Below are 20,589 nucleotides of genomic sequence, written 5' to 3'. Positions count from 1 at the left end.
CCCTCCCAAGGGGAATGACGGCCCCCGCGCCGCCCTCCGAAGGAAGCACCCCGTGGGGACCCCGCACCAGCAGATGGTCTCCTAGACGGAGTCTCTACAAAGCCATGGCTGTGAAAGGTCAGTGATGATCACTGGGTGACACTTCCCAAGGCCTCCAGAGAGACCTTGTGTGAGGTCACATGAGGGTACAGGAGGCCAGTCAACAGGGGGTCAGGTGGCCCCTGCTCCCCCGTGCCTGAGAATGATTTTACTGGGGACATCAGAAAAAAAAAAAAAGGAGGAGTTTCTACTTAGGTCTAAACCATCTGGAACAGTCCCAAGTTATTTTAGTTAATCAAAATCATGTTGGCACTTGCCAATACTGATGGAGTTGATTGAGGCTGACAGGTGGACAGGCCTGTGTGGGGAGCTGGCACCTCTGAGGGTGAGGGGTTAATGATGGATTCTGAGAACAGGTTGGGGGGAGTGTGTGCTCTGGGGTGGGGCACTGAAGGGGGTGGGGCGCAGGGCTGTGGGAACTCCCAGTAAGGGAGATGAAGGTGTCACCATAACTCCCTTCTCTTCCTTTCATCCTGGAGGGGGTAACTTGTGAGCAAGAAGGAGGGTGGGGGTGCAGAGAAGAGAGAACCTTGTTTGGCAGGGAGGGGAAAGGAATGGGTGAGGGTGGGAGCCAGGGCAGGGATGGGTGGGAGGAGAAGGCCAGGCCCTGGAGTGAAGCCCAGAGCCAGGCAGGAGGCAGGGAGAATCCTGACATGGAGAAAGGGCAGGGCCTGCCTGCCGGGAAGTCACCTCCATGCTGAGGAGGGAAAGGAGAGGAGCAAGCAGAGGCCAGCACCCAGGCCAGGGGTCCACTGCCCCCCAAACGCCTGGGACTGACACTGTGCAGGAGCTCGTAACCCCCCAACTACCTTTCACCAGGAGAAGAGCTTTCTGTGAGGCTCCTCTGCAAATAAGCAGTGGCCGCCTCAAGCCAAGGACAGTGCCCGAGGCCAGCACGGGGTATCCTGTGGCTCTGTGCCGGGTCAGCAGCTAGCCCACAGGCCAGCAGAGACTGCAGGATGGACGGGAGGTGATCCTGAGGAAGTCCCTTGATGTCCTGGGCACTGCCATCTGCAGTGGGAATGCACTCCTTCCCCCCACCTTCTGCCTGAATGAGCGGTCACCTGCTGGGCTACTGGACCCTGCAGCCTTGCCCTCAGCAGCACACCCCCCTAGCCAGCTGACCAGACACAAGTTAAACCGGAAAGCACATGTCTTTCCTCCTCTGGTCAGAGACTGCCATCTGCAGTGAAGCCAGGGAGCCAGGAGTCAAAGCTAAAACAGCAACGGAGCCCACAATCACCGCTGGCAGGGGGTGGGGCGGTCCCCATACCTTCTCTTTCCTTCTCTGGGCCAAAGACAAGGTGGCAGTGGGACAGAAGAGCAGGGGCTGCGGGCACAGGGGGAGACACTGAGCAGACACTGGTGAGGAAGCGTTAATGAAGCGCCATGCAGCAGCCTCTGGTGAGTGCCCGTGACTCCCAGGGACCACAGAGGAATCAGTGACAGAGCCAGGACCTGGGTGCTCAGGGCAGGAGGCAGCAGCACATTGCAAGAATAAACCCTCAGGACTGTACACAGGTGATGCGCGGGCCCAGAGAGAGCATTTTCTGGAGAGAGCCCACCGGGGGCTCCCACTATCACCCTGGCACTGCCAGTCAGGAGTGAGGTGCCTGCTCTGGGAAACCATCCTCCTTCCTAGGGGTGGACCTCAAAGGGTCCAAACCTCCTGTTCCGCAGTGTGTTTAAACACTTGCCTACAGCTGATCAAGAGAGGCTGGGGGGTGCAGAGAAGGAGGCTGAGCCTCAGGATACTGAGTTCGCATCCACTGTTGGTGAATGGGCCGGATAACGCAGAGTAAATCACACGGGCCCGCAAGAATGAGGATGCCAGGCCCAAATCCCAGGGACACACACACTGGGGACACAGAAGTCTCACGGAACACCTGGAGGAAGCCAAATTTAAAAGAGCTCAAAGCAGCATTTCTCTGCCCACTCTTGGCTGCAGACAGATCCCTGGTGCACTTTTGCTGGGCTCTTTCCCATCTGTAGTCTCTGCCGGGTCGTGGAGCTGGTTTCAAACATGAGCTGAGAGGCTTAGCAGTCAGCTCAACCCTCCCAAACGCAGAAGACACGTGAGCAGAGCCGGTCCTCTGCATGCTCAGAGGTAGAACAGTAAAGACCTCGTGTTCCCTCCTCGGAAGAGGCGGGCCAGCTGTCCACCGTGGGGCACTTGGCGTGAACCTGCCCAGGTGATGGAGGGGGCGGCGACAGAGCCCAGTCTCAGGTGCCGCCCCCTCCAGCCCAACCTCAAACGGGCTGCGGGGCTCCCGGCAAGCGGGAGCGATGACGGGTCTTACGCTGTGAGGACCTGGCCTCCAGAAACCGGAGGGAGAGAGGACCATCTTCTCCGCGCGGGCCGCGGCGCCCCTCCTGGAACTGTGGGCACGGGTGTGGGCAGCCTGGGCTACGTTCACTTGGGGACCCCGATAGACTGTAAGCCTGAGAATGGTTTATTCTGTGCAATGTCTCGCAAGTACAGACACTCATGCCACTTCTCCGACCCGGAACCGCAGCGCGGCGCAGGGAAAGTGTGACGGTACTCACACTGCCGCCTCCTGGCACGTGTTTGATATTATCCTTTGAGCCACACTTGGACTGGACGTTGCTAAGATCCAGCTTCTTATTAATTATCTGCACCTTTGATAGCCAGAAAAAAGGATGAGTGACACACCACACCCAGATGCATCTGCCCCGCACTAACACACTCGCCGCCGCTGTCTGGCTGCGGGCGGGGCGAGTAGGCTGAGTCACACCTCCCGGGGAAGCTGCCCCAGATCGCATTCCAGAACCAGGAGTGGTTGGAGGTGGACCCCACCTTACAGCACTGGGTTTACAAAACATCCATCAGGAAGCGGGTCTTCCCTTTACAGAGGCCCCTCGTAGCCCTAAATATTGGAGGTGAGTTTCCACCAGGTTGGGACGGAGCAAATGTGCTCAGTTACGTTATTAAACGAATAAATAAAAAAATTCCAACTGTGGTCAGATCCATCGGAACATTCACCGTGACCTTTATACTCAAGCCTGTTAGGCACTGAAATCACCTGCAGATATTTTTTTTAAAAAAAATCTCAGACCCCACCCCTGACCTAGAATTAGAATTTCCATCTTTGTGCTTCTGAAAAGCTCCCCTGGAGTTTCGTTCACATGCACAGTGAGGTTCAAGAATCACTGCCTTCAGGGGAAGACACAGGTGGTTTTATGGCAAAAATCCAGACCCCTATCTGTGGGAAGACTTTGCCTCCTGAAAGGCATCCTTCCACCCGCAACCCCACCAGGTGCTCAGAGGGAGCTGGGCAACATCCCACAGGTTTCCTGAACGGGTGTGACCCAGGCAGTAGTGATCTCACTGTACTTCTGCAAAGCTCTCCTTTCTCCAGGCACCAAGGAGGTGTGTGGCTATCAATGTTCCGGTGGAGAAGGATTTTTACCCAGTTTGTCTAAAAACTATGAAATACACAGAAAACCACGGCACAGAGAAGGCGAGTTGAGAAACTCTACGTTTTGTTGGCTGGAGCTCTGATAACATCTTCATCACCAGATGTCTCCCATTAGGGCCTTAAGTTTCTATTAATCACAGACATAAATACTGCCAACTGAAGTCCCCAATTAAAAACCAGCATTGCCCTCTGAAATTCTGGAAATTGTACCAAGACCTCAAGTTGCTACCAGGTGAGCGCCGCTGCCCCAGATGACAGCTGAGGCTGGGGGTCAGGGCCTCATCTAGGGAGAAGGGTCCCAAACTCTCACCCAGGAACCAGAGCTGGCCATCAGTGGGTCCACAGGTCCTCAGCCAAATGAGAAAATGAGGACAAGATAGCAAAATTTGTCCATCCTACTTTTTAGTCTTAAAATAGTCTTTCCTTTATTAAATTATTAATTATTATTTACAGGAGATAATATTTATTATTTTTAGATGTCCTTAACTTGGCGAAATAAAAATATAATCATCTTCTCTTAGACCCCCATCCTCAGTTTTTTTCTTAATTTTACTGGTCTGAATCTAAAAATTTTACTGGTGTGAATCTTTGTTTTCTTTCATATTCCTTTAAAGTAAAAAGCTATGTTTTTTTTTTCATTAGAAAAGTAACATATGATTTGAAAAGCGTTCAAAAAAGGAAAAACAAAAGTTTTTGGCTACCTTAACACAACCACTACTGCATTTTCTTGTATTCTCTTGAGGTCTCATATATATAAAAATAAAACTACCATCATAGACATATAGGTTTTTTTTTTTTAGGAGGGGAGGTAATTAGGTTTATTTACTTATTTATTTTTAGGGGTGGGACTAGGGATTGAACCCAGGACTCCGCATGCTAAACATATGTTCTACCATTTGAGCTATACCATCATAGACATATAAATGATAGTAATTATTGTGTACATACAACTTTATATCTTGCTTTACTAAGTAACATCATATCCTAAGCATTTGCCATGTTCTACAGTCATCAAAAGCATTATTTAAAAAAAATGTCACATTCCATTTTGTGGTATCTGTGCTATCAGATATCTGTATTGATTCCATTTTATATAATATAAACAGCCTCACATGAACATCTTTCTGCAAGGAGTTTTTCCCATATCATGTTATTTTCATAGCATAGAGTGCCAGAAATTCTATTTCTGGGTCAAAGTTATAAAACACTCTAGAAACTCTCAATACAATTCTTCAAATGGCTTTCTAAAAGGGTTGGATTAAAAAAAAAAAGGTTGGATTAATGTATTCCGTGAGCACTGTTGAGAAAGTCAGTTTCACCATATTGCTGCCAGTACTGTACATTAAAAAAAATTGTTTTGCTTACTTCCTTGACTAAAATAAATAGGATTGCATTGTTAGCTTATTTTGCATTTAATTATGACTAAAATTACTCTTTTGCCCCCTTTTTGCTGGTACTGTGTAGTTTTTTCTAATATACAAATGTTGGCATTTTTACATACTCAAATTCTCCCTTTGTAAATTTCTTCCTCTGGTTTATTAAGTGTAAACACCACCCCTCATATAGAGGTTAAATACCTAATTCCACATCACCCTTCTCACCTGCCATCCCCGACCTGACGAAGAGGCCACCTGAGGCCCAGAGAGGTTCAGCAACTTTCTCAAGTCAGCGGCAGAACCACACAGGAACCTAGATCCTGGTGTTTCTGCGGCCACGGGTATCTATGTAACAAGATTTCTCCTGAGCTGTCCGCAAGCCTGTTGTCTCATAAACCAAATAAAAACAATACTCCATCTTGATGAGCACTGAAGTCTCTCCTGCCAGCAAGGAGACAACATTGCAGTGCCTCAGCCCAGGCTGGAGCTGGGATGAGGAGGTGGAACAGGTTTTCCCACCCTGCTTCTTATGGAGTTGCTGTCACCCTCCACACAATGTCTTTGAATCAGTTTGTCCCACCCACAAATTTCAAGGAATCCCACATGAACACCTGCTTTGGGGATCATTTTTTATTCACTTTCCACTGGATAAGTCCCAGAAGCAGACTTGCCTGCTTTCACATAAGAACTGAAGTGTAGAATTAGAAAACACACACCAACACACAAAATAATAAAATAAGAAATGTAAAGGATGGTAGTAAAAGAAGAGGAGGTCATCAGGACGGACTGACAATTATAAGACTGATCATTACATATACTTCTGAGCTTCCTGAAAGCCAAGGCAAAAAGGGAAGTATAATGGGTTACATAATCCGACAAAGAAAACTTACCAGTTTTTCAAGGAGGATAGCCTTGTTTTCTGTACTAATCCTTACAAGAAATTCATCAAATGACTTGAGACATTAAGCAATAACAAGATGTGCAACACACAGAAATGTTTTCTCCATGTGGCTTATATCTCATTCCAATCCCACAAAAAAAGGCAAAAAGCTTTTGTGGGATTTGGCAGGAGACACAAGGATATTTACAAAGCATACCTGAATTACTGTTAGTCGTCAAATTAAGTCAACACCCTTTACAGAATGGCGGGTTTACAGAAAGGAGAAAAAAGGTTGGCATGATGAAACTGGAATCCTGAAACTTAATTTCTCAGCTGGAATGAATGTATGCTATTGAGACTCAGCTCTGGGCAGACACTGAACACACCCATCAAAGGAAAAAAAAAAAAACTGTTTGGAAGCTCCCAATTTTGATCTGGGGGACTCCTTATCAAGGGATAAATGCCATGGTGAGGGTTTGACCCTGGAGAGGCTAGGGTGGGGTGAGGCTGGGGGTGGGTACACTCTAGTTTAATCTGTTTCCTGGAGACCTGAAATGGTTCCAAATCCTCATCAGAATTTGATCTGGTTCTGTTTGGGCTCAGATCTCTTGAAGTGCTCTGGGTGGCCCAGCCCTCCCCGCAGGAGCTCCCAGACTGGCCGAGTGTCCACAGGCCATCCCTGGTGATGCCTGTCTCCAGCACTGCCTGGGGCTGGCTGGGCCTGGCTTGGCCTCACTAGGGTCAAAAGTGCTGAGGACTGGGGGCTGGGACCTTGTGGTGGGAATTTAACCTGGGTGGGCACTGGACACCCACCAGTCCAAGGTGGTCAGCCTGAGAGCTGATCCAGGGGATCAAATAAAGGGAGTCACCTTTAGAATTATGTATACTGTTCCTTTTAACAGTGACTACCCCCAAGCTTCTATAAAATGATGGGATTCACAAGATTTTTCAGAAACACAGATGCTGTGTACAGGTAGAGAGGCCAAAAAGGGTCTCAGAGTTACATGGCTGTCCCAGAGAAGGGTCTGCGGGGCCTGACATCCCAGCCCAGGTTCAGCTGAGTCTCTGGCCCTGATCCACGACAAGCAAACTATCCCAGGGACAGACTCACTTTATTTACCCTACATAAATGTTCTATACGTGTACTTTTAAAAATGATACCTGAAACTTTGTCAATAGATACAACAAATTTTAAAAATAATTCAGGTCTCCAGAATGGAGACAGACGCTTATAACATTCCATCGCCATCTTCTGGCCACCTGGAATATTGCAGCTCAAAACTTTCCAAGCCCCACATGCAGCTCTGGTAGGTTTCTATCCCACCGGGGGCCTTCACATTTCCAGCTACAGGCCTGAACATCCTCAGAGGAAGTGAGCTCCATCTGCTCAAAGCCAACCTAACCATCATCAACACCCTACCCCCACCCTGTACTCTGGTCATGACCCCGCACATCCCTTCTCACCTGGGCAGTCACATGGATCCTCCCAGTTCTCCTGACCAGGCAGCCTCGGCCCCAAAGGCTACTTTTCTCTCTCTCTCTGGATGATACCTGTGCTCTCCGCTGACCACACAGAGGGGCTGCTGATGCTGGCGCTGCCTTAACCTCGGCTGGGCCCATACCAGCCCTCTTATTCAACTGCCGGCCTCCTTGAGGCTCTGGGGGTAGTGCCCTCCGCCACCGTCTTTCTTCTCCATCCTGTCCTGCCATCAGGGCAAACCCCCAGCTACCGGTTCACGGCAGACTCAGCAGGAACCTCCCCTCCATCAGCTGTTAGAACTCTCCTTAGTTATCCTATAAATGAGAAACGAGCGAAGCTCCAGCCTAACCCACGCCCTCTGCTACACCAGCTGCTGTCAGTTCTAGCTTTGTTTTGCTTTTGCTCTGAATACCTCTGCGTGCAATTTTCCACTTTTCCTTCTCAGCCTATGTCCCCAGCACGCTGAATGGGGGGGCTGTCCTTTCAAAGACTGAGGGTGGTCCCAAACAAGGGTCTATCCTGTCTTCTCGGACTTGTTGGTGACCATTCACATTGTAGGTGCCACTGCACAACCCAGGTGACCCTCTGTGGGAGACTCTCAATGGCACAGGCTGCTTCCTCCTGCATATCCTTCCCTGGCCAACCTCCCGTCTCGCCCCTTTTATCTTCTCCTATGTCTCTTTCCCTGGCGTGGGCACAGCAGGGAAGGAGCTCTCAGCACAGGGCCTGGCGCTCAGGGGTGCCCCAGAAATGCTGGGTGTACGAATAAAGCTTTTGATACTTGTATGTTGTTTTACTGGCTGTGTTTCTAATTTATTTTTGCTCTTTGTTTCTGTATTCTTATTTCTTAAATTCTTTTTTCCCTACAATAAGAACATAAGTTATATGATGCAGTCTTTAATTTTTTTAAAGTAATAAAAGCATTTAAAATTAAAAACTCCTTTTAACTACAATTTGGGGGCATCACCACATAATGTATGGCATCTGTTACCAAGGTCCTTGGAAAAGGAATTTTCATTTCCAAAGTTAATGAGCAGTGACCAAGGAAAAGTTTTTATTCTTTTTTTTTTTAAGTGGGGGTACTGGGGATAGAACCGAGGACCTCATGCATGCTAAGCATGTGCTCTACCATTGAGTTACATCCACTCCCAAAGAAAGGGTTTTAATTCTCAAGTGTTTGTGGTCAAGTGGCTGACATGCACACAGTGTAGTTCTGGTATACTCCACTGAGCTTAGAGAACAGGTAAGTGCAATTTCTATTTCTCTGTATTTGTAGGTATTTTTCTTTATGGTTTAAATTATTGACATAATATCTGAACTCTTAACAACAGATAAACCCTTTGCCCTACAGTTTAATTCCTAGTATTTATTAACTCCCCTTCAATTCCATGGACTTTCTATGTCCTTTTACCTTTACTATCTACTGGTAACACCTCCAGTCACAATTGTTAGTATCCTTTTTTCCCCCTTTTAGAAATGTTTTTATTGCAGAAAATTTGAGGAGAAAGGAAAAAATACAGAAAAAGAATCATTTAATCTTTTAGCTGATCAGAATCAACCTCTATGAGTCACTATTAGTGTTTTGTTACATTTATCTTTCTTCTATACGGGCTTATTATACAGATAGCAAGCCTAACCTACAAATGTATACAATTTAATTTTTAACTTAATAGTAAACACACATTATTTTTATAATTAGAAAAATCCTTTTCAATGATAATTATTAATGGCTATCTAGTGTTTTATAGTATGGCATCACTATTAATTACCTCTTTGATGTTAGATTTAAATTGTCTTGTTTTGCAATTATAAATAAAGCTCAAGGCTCATTTTTGTGCTTAAAGCTTTTTCTGAATTTTCGGGTCTTTCCTCAGGTTTGAGTATACAGCACTTACTGTATTATCAGGTTCTGTGCGAAGACACAGGGACACAAAGATGTCAAGGTGACCTTCAATCTAGCCCAGAGGAAGGAGACACGAGACCCTTTGGCAGATCACTGATTTAGCAGAATTAAATTGCGAAAACTACGAACAATCCTTCATTATATCCAAAAAGACTGTGCGTGCGGGTTTGCACCCTCACCAGGACGCAATCACATCAATTTCACATCCCTCACGCCTGCAGTGGGCAGTGTTTTTTTAATATGTGTGTGTACGCACGCGCATGCGTGTGTTTAATGTGTTTTAAATGCTGGTTCCTTGTGTCTGAACTCCCCTCTCCCGCCCCCTCAAAGAACAGGGCTGGGACAAACCTTTGGGGAGCGGGTGCAGGACATAGGGGCTGGCCTGGGCTGGGTCTGAGTTGTCTGAGGAGCCAGGGGCATGGAATCTGAAAATAGGAACAGGGGCAGGACCAGAAGAGGAAAACCAGTCATCAGATCCAGGGTGCATGGGAGGGTCCAGTAGTTGTGGTTAAGGCCAGAGGCGAGTAGGTAAGAATTTGGGGACATGACGTCTCAGCCTGAGCCCTGGGAAGGCTCCCTCAAGATTCTCACAGGCCTGGTGGAGGCTCTGGCCCTGGAAGTTTTAAAAGTATCCTCCCTTTCCTGCCCCTGCCCCAGGTGATTCTCTTTTGCAGACGCAGGAGAACAGAGGGGGCAGGTGTGCGGATCTGCTGAACTCTGGTCCCTCCTTCCTTCCCTCCTCATCTTTGGTGAATCCAATTGGTTCTATTAAAGTGGCCAAGTGATTATCTGCATTTTTCTTTAAAAGTAATTGTGTTTTGGATTCTTCAAGCAATACATGTTCATTGCAGCAAATCATGAAAACAGAAAAGTACAAAGCAGAAAACAGATGTTTACATTTTTTTTTCCAACCAATGATTTAGATTGATCTGCTGTCGTTTTCAGGCTGCAGGTTGACAAACATGACCATCTCCTGCTCCTCCTTCGATGTGTCAGCTATTCAGGGAGTTGCGGTATTCTTCAGATTTCTTAGCATGTTGTCCTTTTGTAGCCGAATAAACACGTATCGAGCACTGACTGTATGTCTAGAGGCCACAGGGACCCAAAGATTTCCTGGACCTCAAGGAATCTTCAGTCCAGTCATGTTAAATGGCCTTCTGCATGGATCCCAGGTGCCTTCTTTTTTCCTCTTCTCTTTGTTTTTCCTGGAGATTAACGTGCTGATCTTTGTTGTTAAGGCTCAGGTTTTCCTTGTTCCACATAATTCTCCAGGTTTTCCATTGAATTAAGGGGAAGCTGTTACGCCCCTCTCTGCCACTTCCCCACATCTCCTCCCCCAAAAAGCCCAAAGAAAAGTCCCCTTTCTCCTTTAACCCTTCAGTTGCTGTGGACACGCATCTGTGCCCAGCGAGATGCAGCTGGAACCTGGGGCTCCTTCCCACTTTCCGCTCTGAGCATCGAGTCACCTGCCCTCGGCCGCCAGACTCCTCTCCCCCCATGGCCAGGGCTGGGCAGCCTGGGTGGGTTCCTCCCCACTCGGCCCCGTCCTGCTGCTCTCGGCAGAGCTACGAGAACCAGGCCAAATGTGCCCAACCCCTCCAAGCCAACCTTTGATGAACTCAGGGCTGACAGGGGTGCAGCCTGGGCTGGGGGAGATGGTGGGTGTGGCAGAGCCCTGCAGGCTGGGAGACGCTGCTGCTCATGGCTTCCCTCTCACTGTGAAGAGCATGCTGGTCACAGCCCCACAGTCTCCTCAGTGGTGCAGAACTGGCCATGTGGGGTTTTTCTTTTCATTTTTCAAAACAGAGGCAAACTGTGCTATGAAAACAGGGCACACCGGGACCCCTCACAGCACTGAGGGAGGGGTGCGAACGCCTGTGGGAAACATCCACCTTGGAAATCCTCTCCCTGGGGGTCCCTCTGCCCCCAGAGCCTCAAGGAAGGGTCAACTTCAAGCCAGCGCCCCAGCCAGCTGCCCCAGAGCCTCTTCTGGAAGGAGACAGGCATCTTTATGAAGCACAGCCAACACTGCTGGAAGGTAAATGCGGCCCGGGCCCAGCCCTGTGGCCCAAAGACCAGCGGCAATAAGACCCCAAGGGGTGCCCAGACATCCCTGCTGGGCAGAACCCCAAGGATGGGAAAGGCCAGCAGGAGGCCCTGAGGCTCCACAGGGAGCAACGCGCAGGGTTTCCCGGGCAGCGCCGACGCAGACAGAAGGCCCTTAGGACCCCCTCCCTCTGCGGTGACCCAGGTCCCGGCCAACAGTGATTCATACAATCAGAAGTGTGGAGGCCCTGGCTGGGGGTTCCCGACTGAGAAGGAAACGTTGGCTCAGGGTTCTGCAGAGCTCCCCCTGCCCACCAGGAGGCTCACTGCCCCGAAAATGGCCCAGCCCGGAAGGCCCAACACATCCGTGGTCTCAAGAGTGGGGTCCTGGTCCCCACACACTCTCTTCTCCCCTCTCCGTTCCCCTCCCTGGTGCTGGGTGGGGAGGGCTGTTACGGGCTGAATTGTGTGCCCCCCAAATTCATATGCTGAAGTCCTAACTCCCAGTACCTCCGAATGGAACTGTATTTGGAACAGGGTCCTAAAGAGGTCATTAAGTTAAAATGAGCTCATTAGGTTGAGCCCTAATCCAGTACAACTTGTGTCCTTATAAGAAGAGGTTGGGACATGGAGACAGCCAGAGAAAGGCCACGTGAGGACATGGGGAGTAGGTGGCATCTGCAAGCCAAGGACAGAGGCCCCCGAAGAAACCAACCCTGCCGACAAGACCCTGACCTCGGACTTCTGGCCTCCAGAACCATAAGGAAATACATTTCTGTTGGATAAGCCGCCCAGGCTGTGGTATTTTGTATGTCAACCCTAGGAAACTCACACGACAGGACAAGGAGAGGAGGTATGGGGTCCAGGCCGTCCCCATTTCCCTCCACCGCAGGCTCTTGGAAGCTCATTTTCTCCACCTTTGCAAGACCCAAAGATCTCACGAGCACCAACTTGCCCCTGGAAAATCAGTTGTTCAAATGGAATCACCAATTTCCCCAGAACTGGGACCTAAACAAATGCCCAACGAACGCCAGACATGCCCATGTATAGACTGGTTGTGTCACGTCCTAAACACAAGGCAGTGGGGGAGCCCCTGTGGATGCCCGGCTCTGAGAACCCCCAGGTCATGGAGCTACACCCCTGTAATCTCTGATCTGTCCAACCTGCAGGGTCCAAAGTGCAGGAGGGACGACCAGGTACTCTCTCTCCCCTGAGTGGGACACTCATGGCCTGGTGGTGACCCCAGTAAAGAACTGAACCGTAACCCACTGTCTCTCCTTGAAGAGGTTGGGGAGGGGACTGTACTATGGAGGGTGAGGGCACTCGCCCACCTCCACCCCAGGTGTGGGGACCCTCACGCCTTCTCCTGGCGTCCTCCGCACGCCCTTACCTTCCCACCTCCCGGCTGGTGCTTCAGGTTTTCGGTGGAGCCGATCTTGGACCTGACATTCTTCAGGTCTGGCATGGGCCCAGGGGCAGCCTGCAGGCGGCTCTTGGCTGCAGATGGCGACTTGGGTGGAGTGCGGACCACTGCCACCTTCTTGGGCTCCCGGGTGGGTGGGGTTGGCAGGGATGGGGTGCGGGAGCGGCTGCCTGGAGTGCCTGGGGAGCCTGGGCTGCTGTAGCCACTGCGGTCCCCAGATTTCCCAGAATCACCTGGAAAGGAAGGAGGGAGTGAGGCCAGGACCCAGGCTGGGTGGGAATAGGAGAAGAGCTATCAGTCCTGGGGTCCATTTCCAGGTTCAGGGCTGGATCAGGTTAGTGGGAACAAGGTTGGAAGCTCGTCCAAACCAGCAAGAGGCTGCCCTTAATCCCACTATGGAGGAAATGTCTCCTCTTCCCAGCCTTGCTGCTTTGGGACGGCGATACCCTTTTTCCCAGGGAAGCAACAGAGTGATTGCCAAGGACCACCCAGTACCCCTTTTCCCAGAGGGCGACTAACTCTGCTCCGAGGCCATGGGGTCAGGAGAGGCTCCTGATAGCTGTGCGGCCTCAGGCAAGTCCCTTCCCCTCTCTGAGCTCAGGGGCTTCAACTTGAAAAGGGAAATAATTGAGATGCCTGCAGTGAGTGAGGCCAGGCAGGGATACATGGCCTCTTCCCTGAATAAGGACGATGTAATGACGGGCCAGGGGCCACCCTTGTCTGGATCCATTAGACTCTTTAACCACTGAGTGAACTTTAAGCTGTTCAACAGGTTCAAGACCCCTTTTCCCCCAGACCTCCGCCCAGCATCCCAACTCCTCTGAGGTACCTGGGCTCCAGAACGGTATGCTGCCTCGTGTCCATCTGTCCCTGGCTCTCCAAACAAGCCATGGGGCTTCATGCTGCCCTGCCCTCCCCAAGAACACCCTTCCCCCCATGCCCATGCACAGCAAAGAGCAATACACCTTTCCAGACTCAATGCGGGGGCAAGCCCTCCAGGAAGGCTGCTGGGACCACCTCTCTTCCAGCAGGCCCAGCCCTGGGCTCCCTAACACACTTCTCTTCCTGTACTTCTCACCCCCATCACACTTTAATAGTTTGCTATTCGTCTGCCTCTTGGATCTGTGTTTCACCAAGTGTGGCCCAGGCACTCCTGTGTCGGAATCCCCGGAGCTGCCAGCCACGGGGGTGTGGGACCTGTAAGATGCGGATTTCCAGGCCCCTTCGAGCCCTGATAGGACAGAATCTCTAGGGGAGGGGCCTGCAAAACTGGTGCTTCCCTTGCTCTTGGGGATTGTTAAGCAGACTCAAGTCTGAGAGCCCCTGGGCTGGATTCTGTGCCCGGGTGGTGGTCTAGCTTCGCCCCTGCTCTCAGGCCCTCCAGTGATGCCCCCGCCCCAGGAACCATCTGTACCAAACAGGGACCTGCCGGGAACCAAGCTGGAGAAGGGCAGCTCTTTGTTGGAAGCCATGTGCAACAAAAGAGGCAACTTCTCTTGTCAAGGGGAGAGTGAACCCTGAGGGTTTTAGGTTTGAATCTGTGTCTGTTGGAAATCTCTCAAGGTGTCAAGCTCTGTGGCAACAGGACAAGTGAAGCCTCCGGGCTGGGCACACCCACCCCCTGCCGGCCCTCCATCCCTCACCCACAGCACACAGGCCGGCCAGTGGACTTGGTGGTGGCCTCAAATCCTTTCTGCGCCACTGAACTGCAGAGGGAATTCAGGCAAGTCACTCAGCCTCCCTAAGCCTGTGTCCTCATCTGAAGATGTGGGGGCTGGGGCTGGAGCCCACCGTGCTGGGCTTTGGGGAATGGATGCAATAACAGGTGAAGGGCCCAGCACAGTGACTATCGTCCACAGGGTGCATGTTTAATAAATGCCAGTGTGGATCTCACACCTGACTTGGTTAAGGACAGTCCAAACCTCCAGCACCCACAAACAGCTGGAGGTGCCTGCTCCCCTGGCCCCACCCCACAGCGCTGGGTGGTGAGAACACACAGGATTAGAAAGGCCCATCAGACAGGCACATCTGCACAAACCACACACAAGAAGAGGCGCAGGAATTCTGTTTGTTCCAACTTCAGGCTCAGCATGGGAAGCTACGTTTCAGAAGCAGATCCTCCCAGCTCTAAGAACGTAAGCCAACCAGCAGCCAGGTGTGCAAAGGGGCTGACCCCGCTGGGCGAAGCAGACTCAGAATTACCTTGCTCAGATTTTGCCCCTGCAGAGGGTGGTTTTTTCTGCACTTGCTTGGTAGCTTAAAAAGAAAAATCCACAGAAAGCCTCATTATCGTCAAGCTTAAGCAGGACTTAAGAGCCTGTTTCACGCTGCAGGCGCCCAGCCATGCCCGGCCAGGCCATCCACAGAGGCGAGCAGGGCAGGGAATGGGCTCAGGGAGCAGGGGCCCCGTCTGGCAGGAAGCAAGGCCAAGGAGACCACAGGGAAGACCCCAGAGCTTACTCCTGTATCATATACATTCTATACAAGAGGAGAAACACTACAGGAGGAAACCAACCAGCTGGCCTTAACGAGCAGCCATCCTTGCAGGCACCATCCTACGGCAAGCTCGCTAAACACCACGGCAAAGACACACGGCAGACGAGGGCTGTGAGCAGCCACCCCGGGCCAAGGAGCAGCAGCGACACCGGGCAGCAGCCCAGGCCTCACGCACGGCCTGTACCAGCTCCCCGGGCGCCGAGCACTGCCCTGGAGCCAAGGCAGATCACACACCCTGAGTCATGCAGAATCTCAACCCAGTTGCCTGGGATAGTCACCAGGGCAGGGGGACAGAGATGCTCAGCCTGGCTGTCCCCACTGGAAACTAAAATAGCTCTTTGAAGCCTTGCCTGGTACTCAGAGCTGAGTGGGTTGTACCCACAAGAACCCAGGGCAACAGGCTCAGTGAAGACCCTCAGGTTCTATCAGAAGGTCCCTAACATCCCAGTAAGTTAGCGGGGGCTGCACCCTGTGTGAGGTCCCTGTAGTGACCTATCCAGGCTGCTATCTCCGGAGAGCCAGTGCCACGCCATCTCATTTGGGGGCTAAAAACACCTCCCCAGGGCCCTGAACTTGGGGTCGGAGAAGCTCAAAAAAGCCCCCTTTTCGTCACTTATGAGTCACGTGATGCCGTTTTCCTCATGTTTAAAACGCTGGTCAGACTTAGTTGTGCAAACTCTCAGAGCCTTGATTTCTTCACTGATAAAACGTGGAAAATTCAAGATCTAGCTCAGAAAATTAGAAGAATTAGACAGAAAATGAATATTAGTGCTCAGTGCAGGCGTCGATCAGCTACAGGAGGTTAATTGTAGAGAGCTCTTCCCCAGCTCTGATGCCAGAGAACATCCTTCTTACCAGAGCCGGGCGGAGTCTTCGGGCTGGGCGTGGTTTTTGCTGGAATCCTGGTGGCGTTGGCAGGGCCCTTCTGCCCAGAAGGGGCCGCTCCCCGAGATGTGGCGATCTTTGTTCCAGGTTTACCATCCGCCCCCTGTAAACCAAAGCACCGGAGAGTGGTTTTCACAATTGGGAAAGGTTCCTGCCACTGGTGTCAATGCCAGCCCCACTCTACCACCTAGACTCAAAACAAAGCTAAGATTGGGGTGACCCTTTGCCGACCAAATGCCTGTACATCACAGAGTCTGCCAGGCACACAAATCCACAGCCCCTCCCAAATGCCAAGCGTCCTGACTACTGTTTCCTCCTGGAAGAACTGTTTACATGAGTTATCCGCACAAGTTGAGCTCACGTATTTAATAAAAAGTCAACAGAGCTTATAGCGATGATCAGCTTCATTATCCACCCAGTGTCGGGGGGTGGGGGGCAGGACATCTGCAGACCCTTCCTATGAGGACAGACATCGTTCTGACTCCCCCAGGGATTTATCTGACTGGCGGTGGTTGGTGTCAGAGGCACTTGGAGGCTTTGTAGAACCTGACCAAGAGTGGTAACAGAGCTCAGTCCTATTCTTCTGTTCTCTCCCAAACAAGCGTGAGGGTTCAGTAACTCCTCAGGTGTGCTAAGAGCCCTTAGTGGTGAACTCCAGTGGCAATTAGCAAACCAGGCAGAGGTGGAGCGCAGGTGCACAAGCACTGTCAGCTGACCCGGGACGGTGACTGGGTCTGGGGACCCGGTCAATGACCTTGACACACAACACAAACTCAAAATAGAAACTGACATTAACTGAGGACTACAAGATGGTTCAGGAGGGAGTGAACTGGTTGGACAGGCATGGCTGCAGAGGGATGCTGTCCAACCCAAACAAGGCAATCTGGAAGCACTCCCAGTTACCAAAACCGGGAATGGACAAAGGAGCCCAAACAGAGAGGTGATTTTCAAACTGAGGTGCCCCCCGGTGCCTTAGGGGCTGCTGCTACCAGGGACTAAGGTGAGCGGGGAAGGATAGCGCTGTGTCCGCTTTCCCCCGCTTCAGCCAGAATTTTAACTGTTCTACACGGTGCTTCCAGGTAAAAGCTTATCTGAAGAAAGGTCCCTGCAGCTAGAACAGCACACATTTGAAAACCACAGTAGAGCAGCCTGATTCTTTCCAAAGGTGGTTTCCTTACCTTGACTTTCATCTCCTTTGCTCCAGAACTGCCAGTTCGGGGTGTGACAGAAGAGACGTGTTTAGGAGAGGAAGATGGCTCTGGGCACACAGCAGGGCTGGAGGGTTTGATCAAAGGGTCTGAGCTACCAGGAGTGGGGCGTTTAGGGCTAAGGCAAGGCCTATTTTTCAGGGTTTTAGCAGAGGAAGGTGTGGATGTCTTAAACATAAACATAAATAAAATCAAAATAAAAGTCAGCACATGGGGGAAAGAACAAACTGAAAAAGGACAGTAACTAAAACATAAATAAGGCAGGTAATGGTTTAAAGCCATGATCTCCAAACTGTTTGGATCATGTACCCTTATCAGTCCTTCTTATCAGGAAGAACAGAAAGTGACCAGGCATCTCATGTGCTCGTAGGTATTCACCAGCTAACACATATACTACGATGCTAACATACCACGTACATGATAAAACTTACGTATGACAGAACTTTTAAAAGAGAAGATGAAAAATGGAGACATGCTCTACTATGTTCTTTCTCCAGCCCCCTGGATCTACTTGGGCCCCCCACTTTGGAGAATACTGGTTTAAAGGTGTCTCATGCCCAAAGAGTCGATAGAGATTACCAAAAATATATGATTCTTAGGATGTTTCTCAAGAAAACATCTCCAGTGTTTCATGGGTATAAGCGTCCCACCTTCTGCTCAATTCCAGTTGGGGAGCTCATGCTGGCCCCCTAACCCTAGCCCTCTTCCATCACATCACACTGCTAGAATCATCCTTGCTAACATCAGGACTATGCCTGCCCCAGGTCTTGGAGATTCTGACCTCTCTCACACCTGTGCTTGCACGCAGGGACGTGAGTGCGCTTTCTGATTAAAGTCCCCAAACTGAGCACTCTCTGGTGAATCATAATCTAGCCAGTGTTTACTCCTGAACACGACCCACCTAAGGAAACAGCCTGGGTGAGGCAGACGGCCAGTGGGACAGGTGTCTGGGAGCCGGATGACCTCACAGAGATGCATGTGATGGGTGGGACTGGTACCCGTGGTTTGTCCTGACTGCCTCTAGGGGACTTTGACCAGGATGCTTGGCCCTGGTGGAGAAGGGTGGTCTGGGAGGGGGAGGGGCCATGCCTTCAGGAATAAAACTGCAAGGCCAAGTCCAGAGGTGTTCCAGAGAGGGGGTCAGAGCTACAGAGCAGGGTCCTGACCCAAGACTTCGTTAGGCTTAGAAGGTTTGTTTTCTTGTTATCCCTGGGACACAGCCAGCCTTGGGGAGGAAGAGGGCAAGATGGACGGAGCAGGAATGTGAGGGCAGGGATGCAGGCTGAGGCCCTGGGGCTGCTGACAAGAAAAGCTGAGGGTGGGTACTGGCAACCCCTTGTTCCCCAGCTGCACAAGTCCCCGTCAGCTGGCAGTGCTCCCAAAGTTGGTGAGAGATTGGACCCCTCACTGTAAGGCCATGAGCAACTCCAGGACTGGGACATCTTACGGACGGATGAATGAACAGAAGGCATGCCGGCATGAGGCCGGGATTCTCCTAAGTGGGCATCGTGATTGGCAAGGAGCTATTGCTCCCCTCACCAAGTTCCCACGGAACCCTCAGCTATCCCACTAGGGTCCTGTGATGGTGAACCCTGACTTCCCACAGGGCAGGCACTCCGGGGAGCGACCCTCAACACACATGACCAAGCTCTCAGGGCTTCTATTCTGCATCTGAGAACTCCATCAGGCCTGAGGACTGGTAAGACCCAGGCAGCACGACTGTGGGGCATTTTAAATACCTTTAAGCAAAACAGGTCTTCATCTAGGGCCCCAGTGAGATTTTCCAGGGAAATCACTACTGTGCAGTTACGGGAACTTTTCCGAGATGCACAGTCACTGAGGAGAGTAAACTATAGCTGGAAGGGACGGGCGTGTCCTGGGTGCAGTTTTGGTGGCGAGCAGTTTTCTGTTCCTGGTGGGGTTTCTGAAGACTGGCTGGCAGAGCTCAGGACGGCATCTACCGCCTACGGCCCAGGGGTCCACTCGGCATGTAGGGTGCGGGTCAGCCCCGCTCCAAGCTGGGCAGCAACTACGCCGATCGGCTCAGAGCTCCCGGACCAGCTTGTCTCCCCGGGCTCCCGGGGCTTTGCCTGTGCTGTCCCCCCCTCCTCAGAATGGACTTTCTCAACACCCCCTTCATGCTCCCTTCACGGCCTGCTCACAGGTCCTCTCTTCCAGGGCTTTTCCAGAACCCTCTGTGTCAGGTGGCAGATCACTGCTTTACTAACATCTCTCAGCCCCCTAAGTAAATAGTATTTTCAAGGTAAACCTTAAACAGATCCGTGCGCATGTGTGTGTGTACATGTATATACATATGCTGAGCCTAGACCTGTAGTGGGAAGCATAAAATGTACAAAATTCAAACTTTATTGCAGAAAATTCAAACATACCTTCATTCACCATGAACATCTTAATTTAGACTATGCTTATGTGACTGCAAGTAGAAGCATTAATTAATTCCTTAATCTGCTGACTGTCCTTCCCAGTCATAAGTATCAGCAGATAAATGCCGGAATTTTAAAAGTTTGCATAAAAACACCACGCACTTTGAATGACACTTCTGTGACAACCGCTCCCCACCGTTATATATAAAGATTAATTCAGAAACAAAGCACAGCATCTCGATCGACTTGCTGCCGGCAGAGAGGTTTCATGACTTTCTCAGCTTACCTTGGTTTTTTTGTCATCGGGTCCAGTTCCATCTTTGCCTTTACTGACCATGCGAGCTGATAAAATATAAGATGAGAGTGTATGTTACACCCATTAGCGCAACTCAGAAAAAACCTGGTGTAGTGAAGCTGATTTCTTGGGATCCGTACAACATGTTTTGCTCAGTTGGGCAGGTGGAAGCCCAGTTGATTTTCTTTCCCCTTGAATCTGTTAGGCCTCTGGTTGTTAGTATCAACACAGCACACTGGGGACAATGCTCAAAGCACCCTGACAAGAGGGGGCAGCAAGCTGGCTGAGGGCGGGGACATGCAGAGGGGATGTAGCGGAAACTATTTGGGGCACACGGGGGCACGGGGTGGGCAGGGAAGGAGATGGTGCAGACCCACCTCTCATAGGCTCCCTCCCTGCTCTCTGCTGGGGTCAGCCTCCCCCAGCTGGGGCCAACCTCACTCCAAAGAGGGGCAGCTGGAAGCCCTGGGGCCATGGATGGGGCAGCTCAGCCAGGCTCCAGCACCCATGGCAGGACCCCTTGCTCATACTGTCACCCAAGGGTCAGGGGGAATGGGTTGTTTACCCAGAGCCTGTCCATCACTAATGGGGGCTTCGGTGATCAGCCCCAGATGGCTGTCCAGCGAGCCCATCCCACCCCTGACCCAACCCTGGAAGGTCTTCTCACCACCTAC

General features: G+C 50.9%; 1 protein-coding gene across 16 annotated transcripts in view; it reads right to left on the bottom strand.

Moving 5' to 3' along the window:
• The window catches only part of MAPT (microtubule associated protein tau), a 104,367-nt gene that overhangs the window by 13,069 nt on the left and 70,709 nt on the right, over nt 1-20,589 (bottom strand). For 6 of the 16 annotated variants that reach the window (XM_074343412.1, XM_074343414.1, XM_074343411.1 and 3 more), the window contains 6 exons: nt 19,907-19,962; nt 17,207-17,404; nt 15,999-16,131; nt 14,850-14,903; nt 12,615-12,880; nt 2,647-2,739 (listed from right to left, as the gene is read on the bottom strand). In XM_074343412.1, coding sequence (XP_074199513.1) covers nt 2,647-2,739; nt 12,615-12,880; nt 14,850-14,903; nt 15,999-16,131; nt 17,207-17,404; nt 19,907-19,962 — 800 coding nt within the window. The remainder of the gene's footprint in view (nt 1-2,646; nt 2,740-12,614; nt 12,881-14,849; nt 14,904-15,998; nt 16,132-17,206; nt 17,405-19,906; nt 19,963-20,589) is intronic. The other 10 variants (XM_074343421.1, XM_074343426.1, XM_074343427.1 and 7 more) reach the window with 6 other exon arrangements.

Source organism: Camelus bactrianus, chromosome 16 (assembly GCF_048773025.1).
Source record: "Camelus bactrianus isolate YW-2024 breed Bactrian camel chromosome 16, ASM4877302v1, whole genome shotgun sequence".
Classification (NCBI taxonomy): domain Eukaryota; kingdom Metazoa; phylum Chordata; class Mammalia; order Artiodactyla; family Camelidae; genus Camelus; species Camelus bactrianus.
The sequence above is the reverse complement of the archived record's forward strand: the minus strand, read 5'-3'. Positions and strand labels throughout refer to the sequence as shown.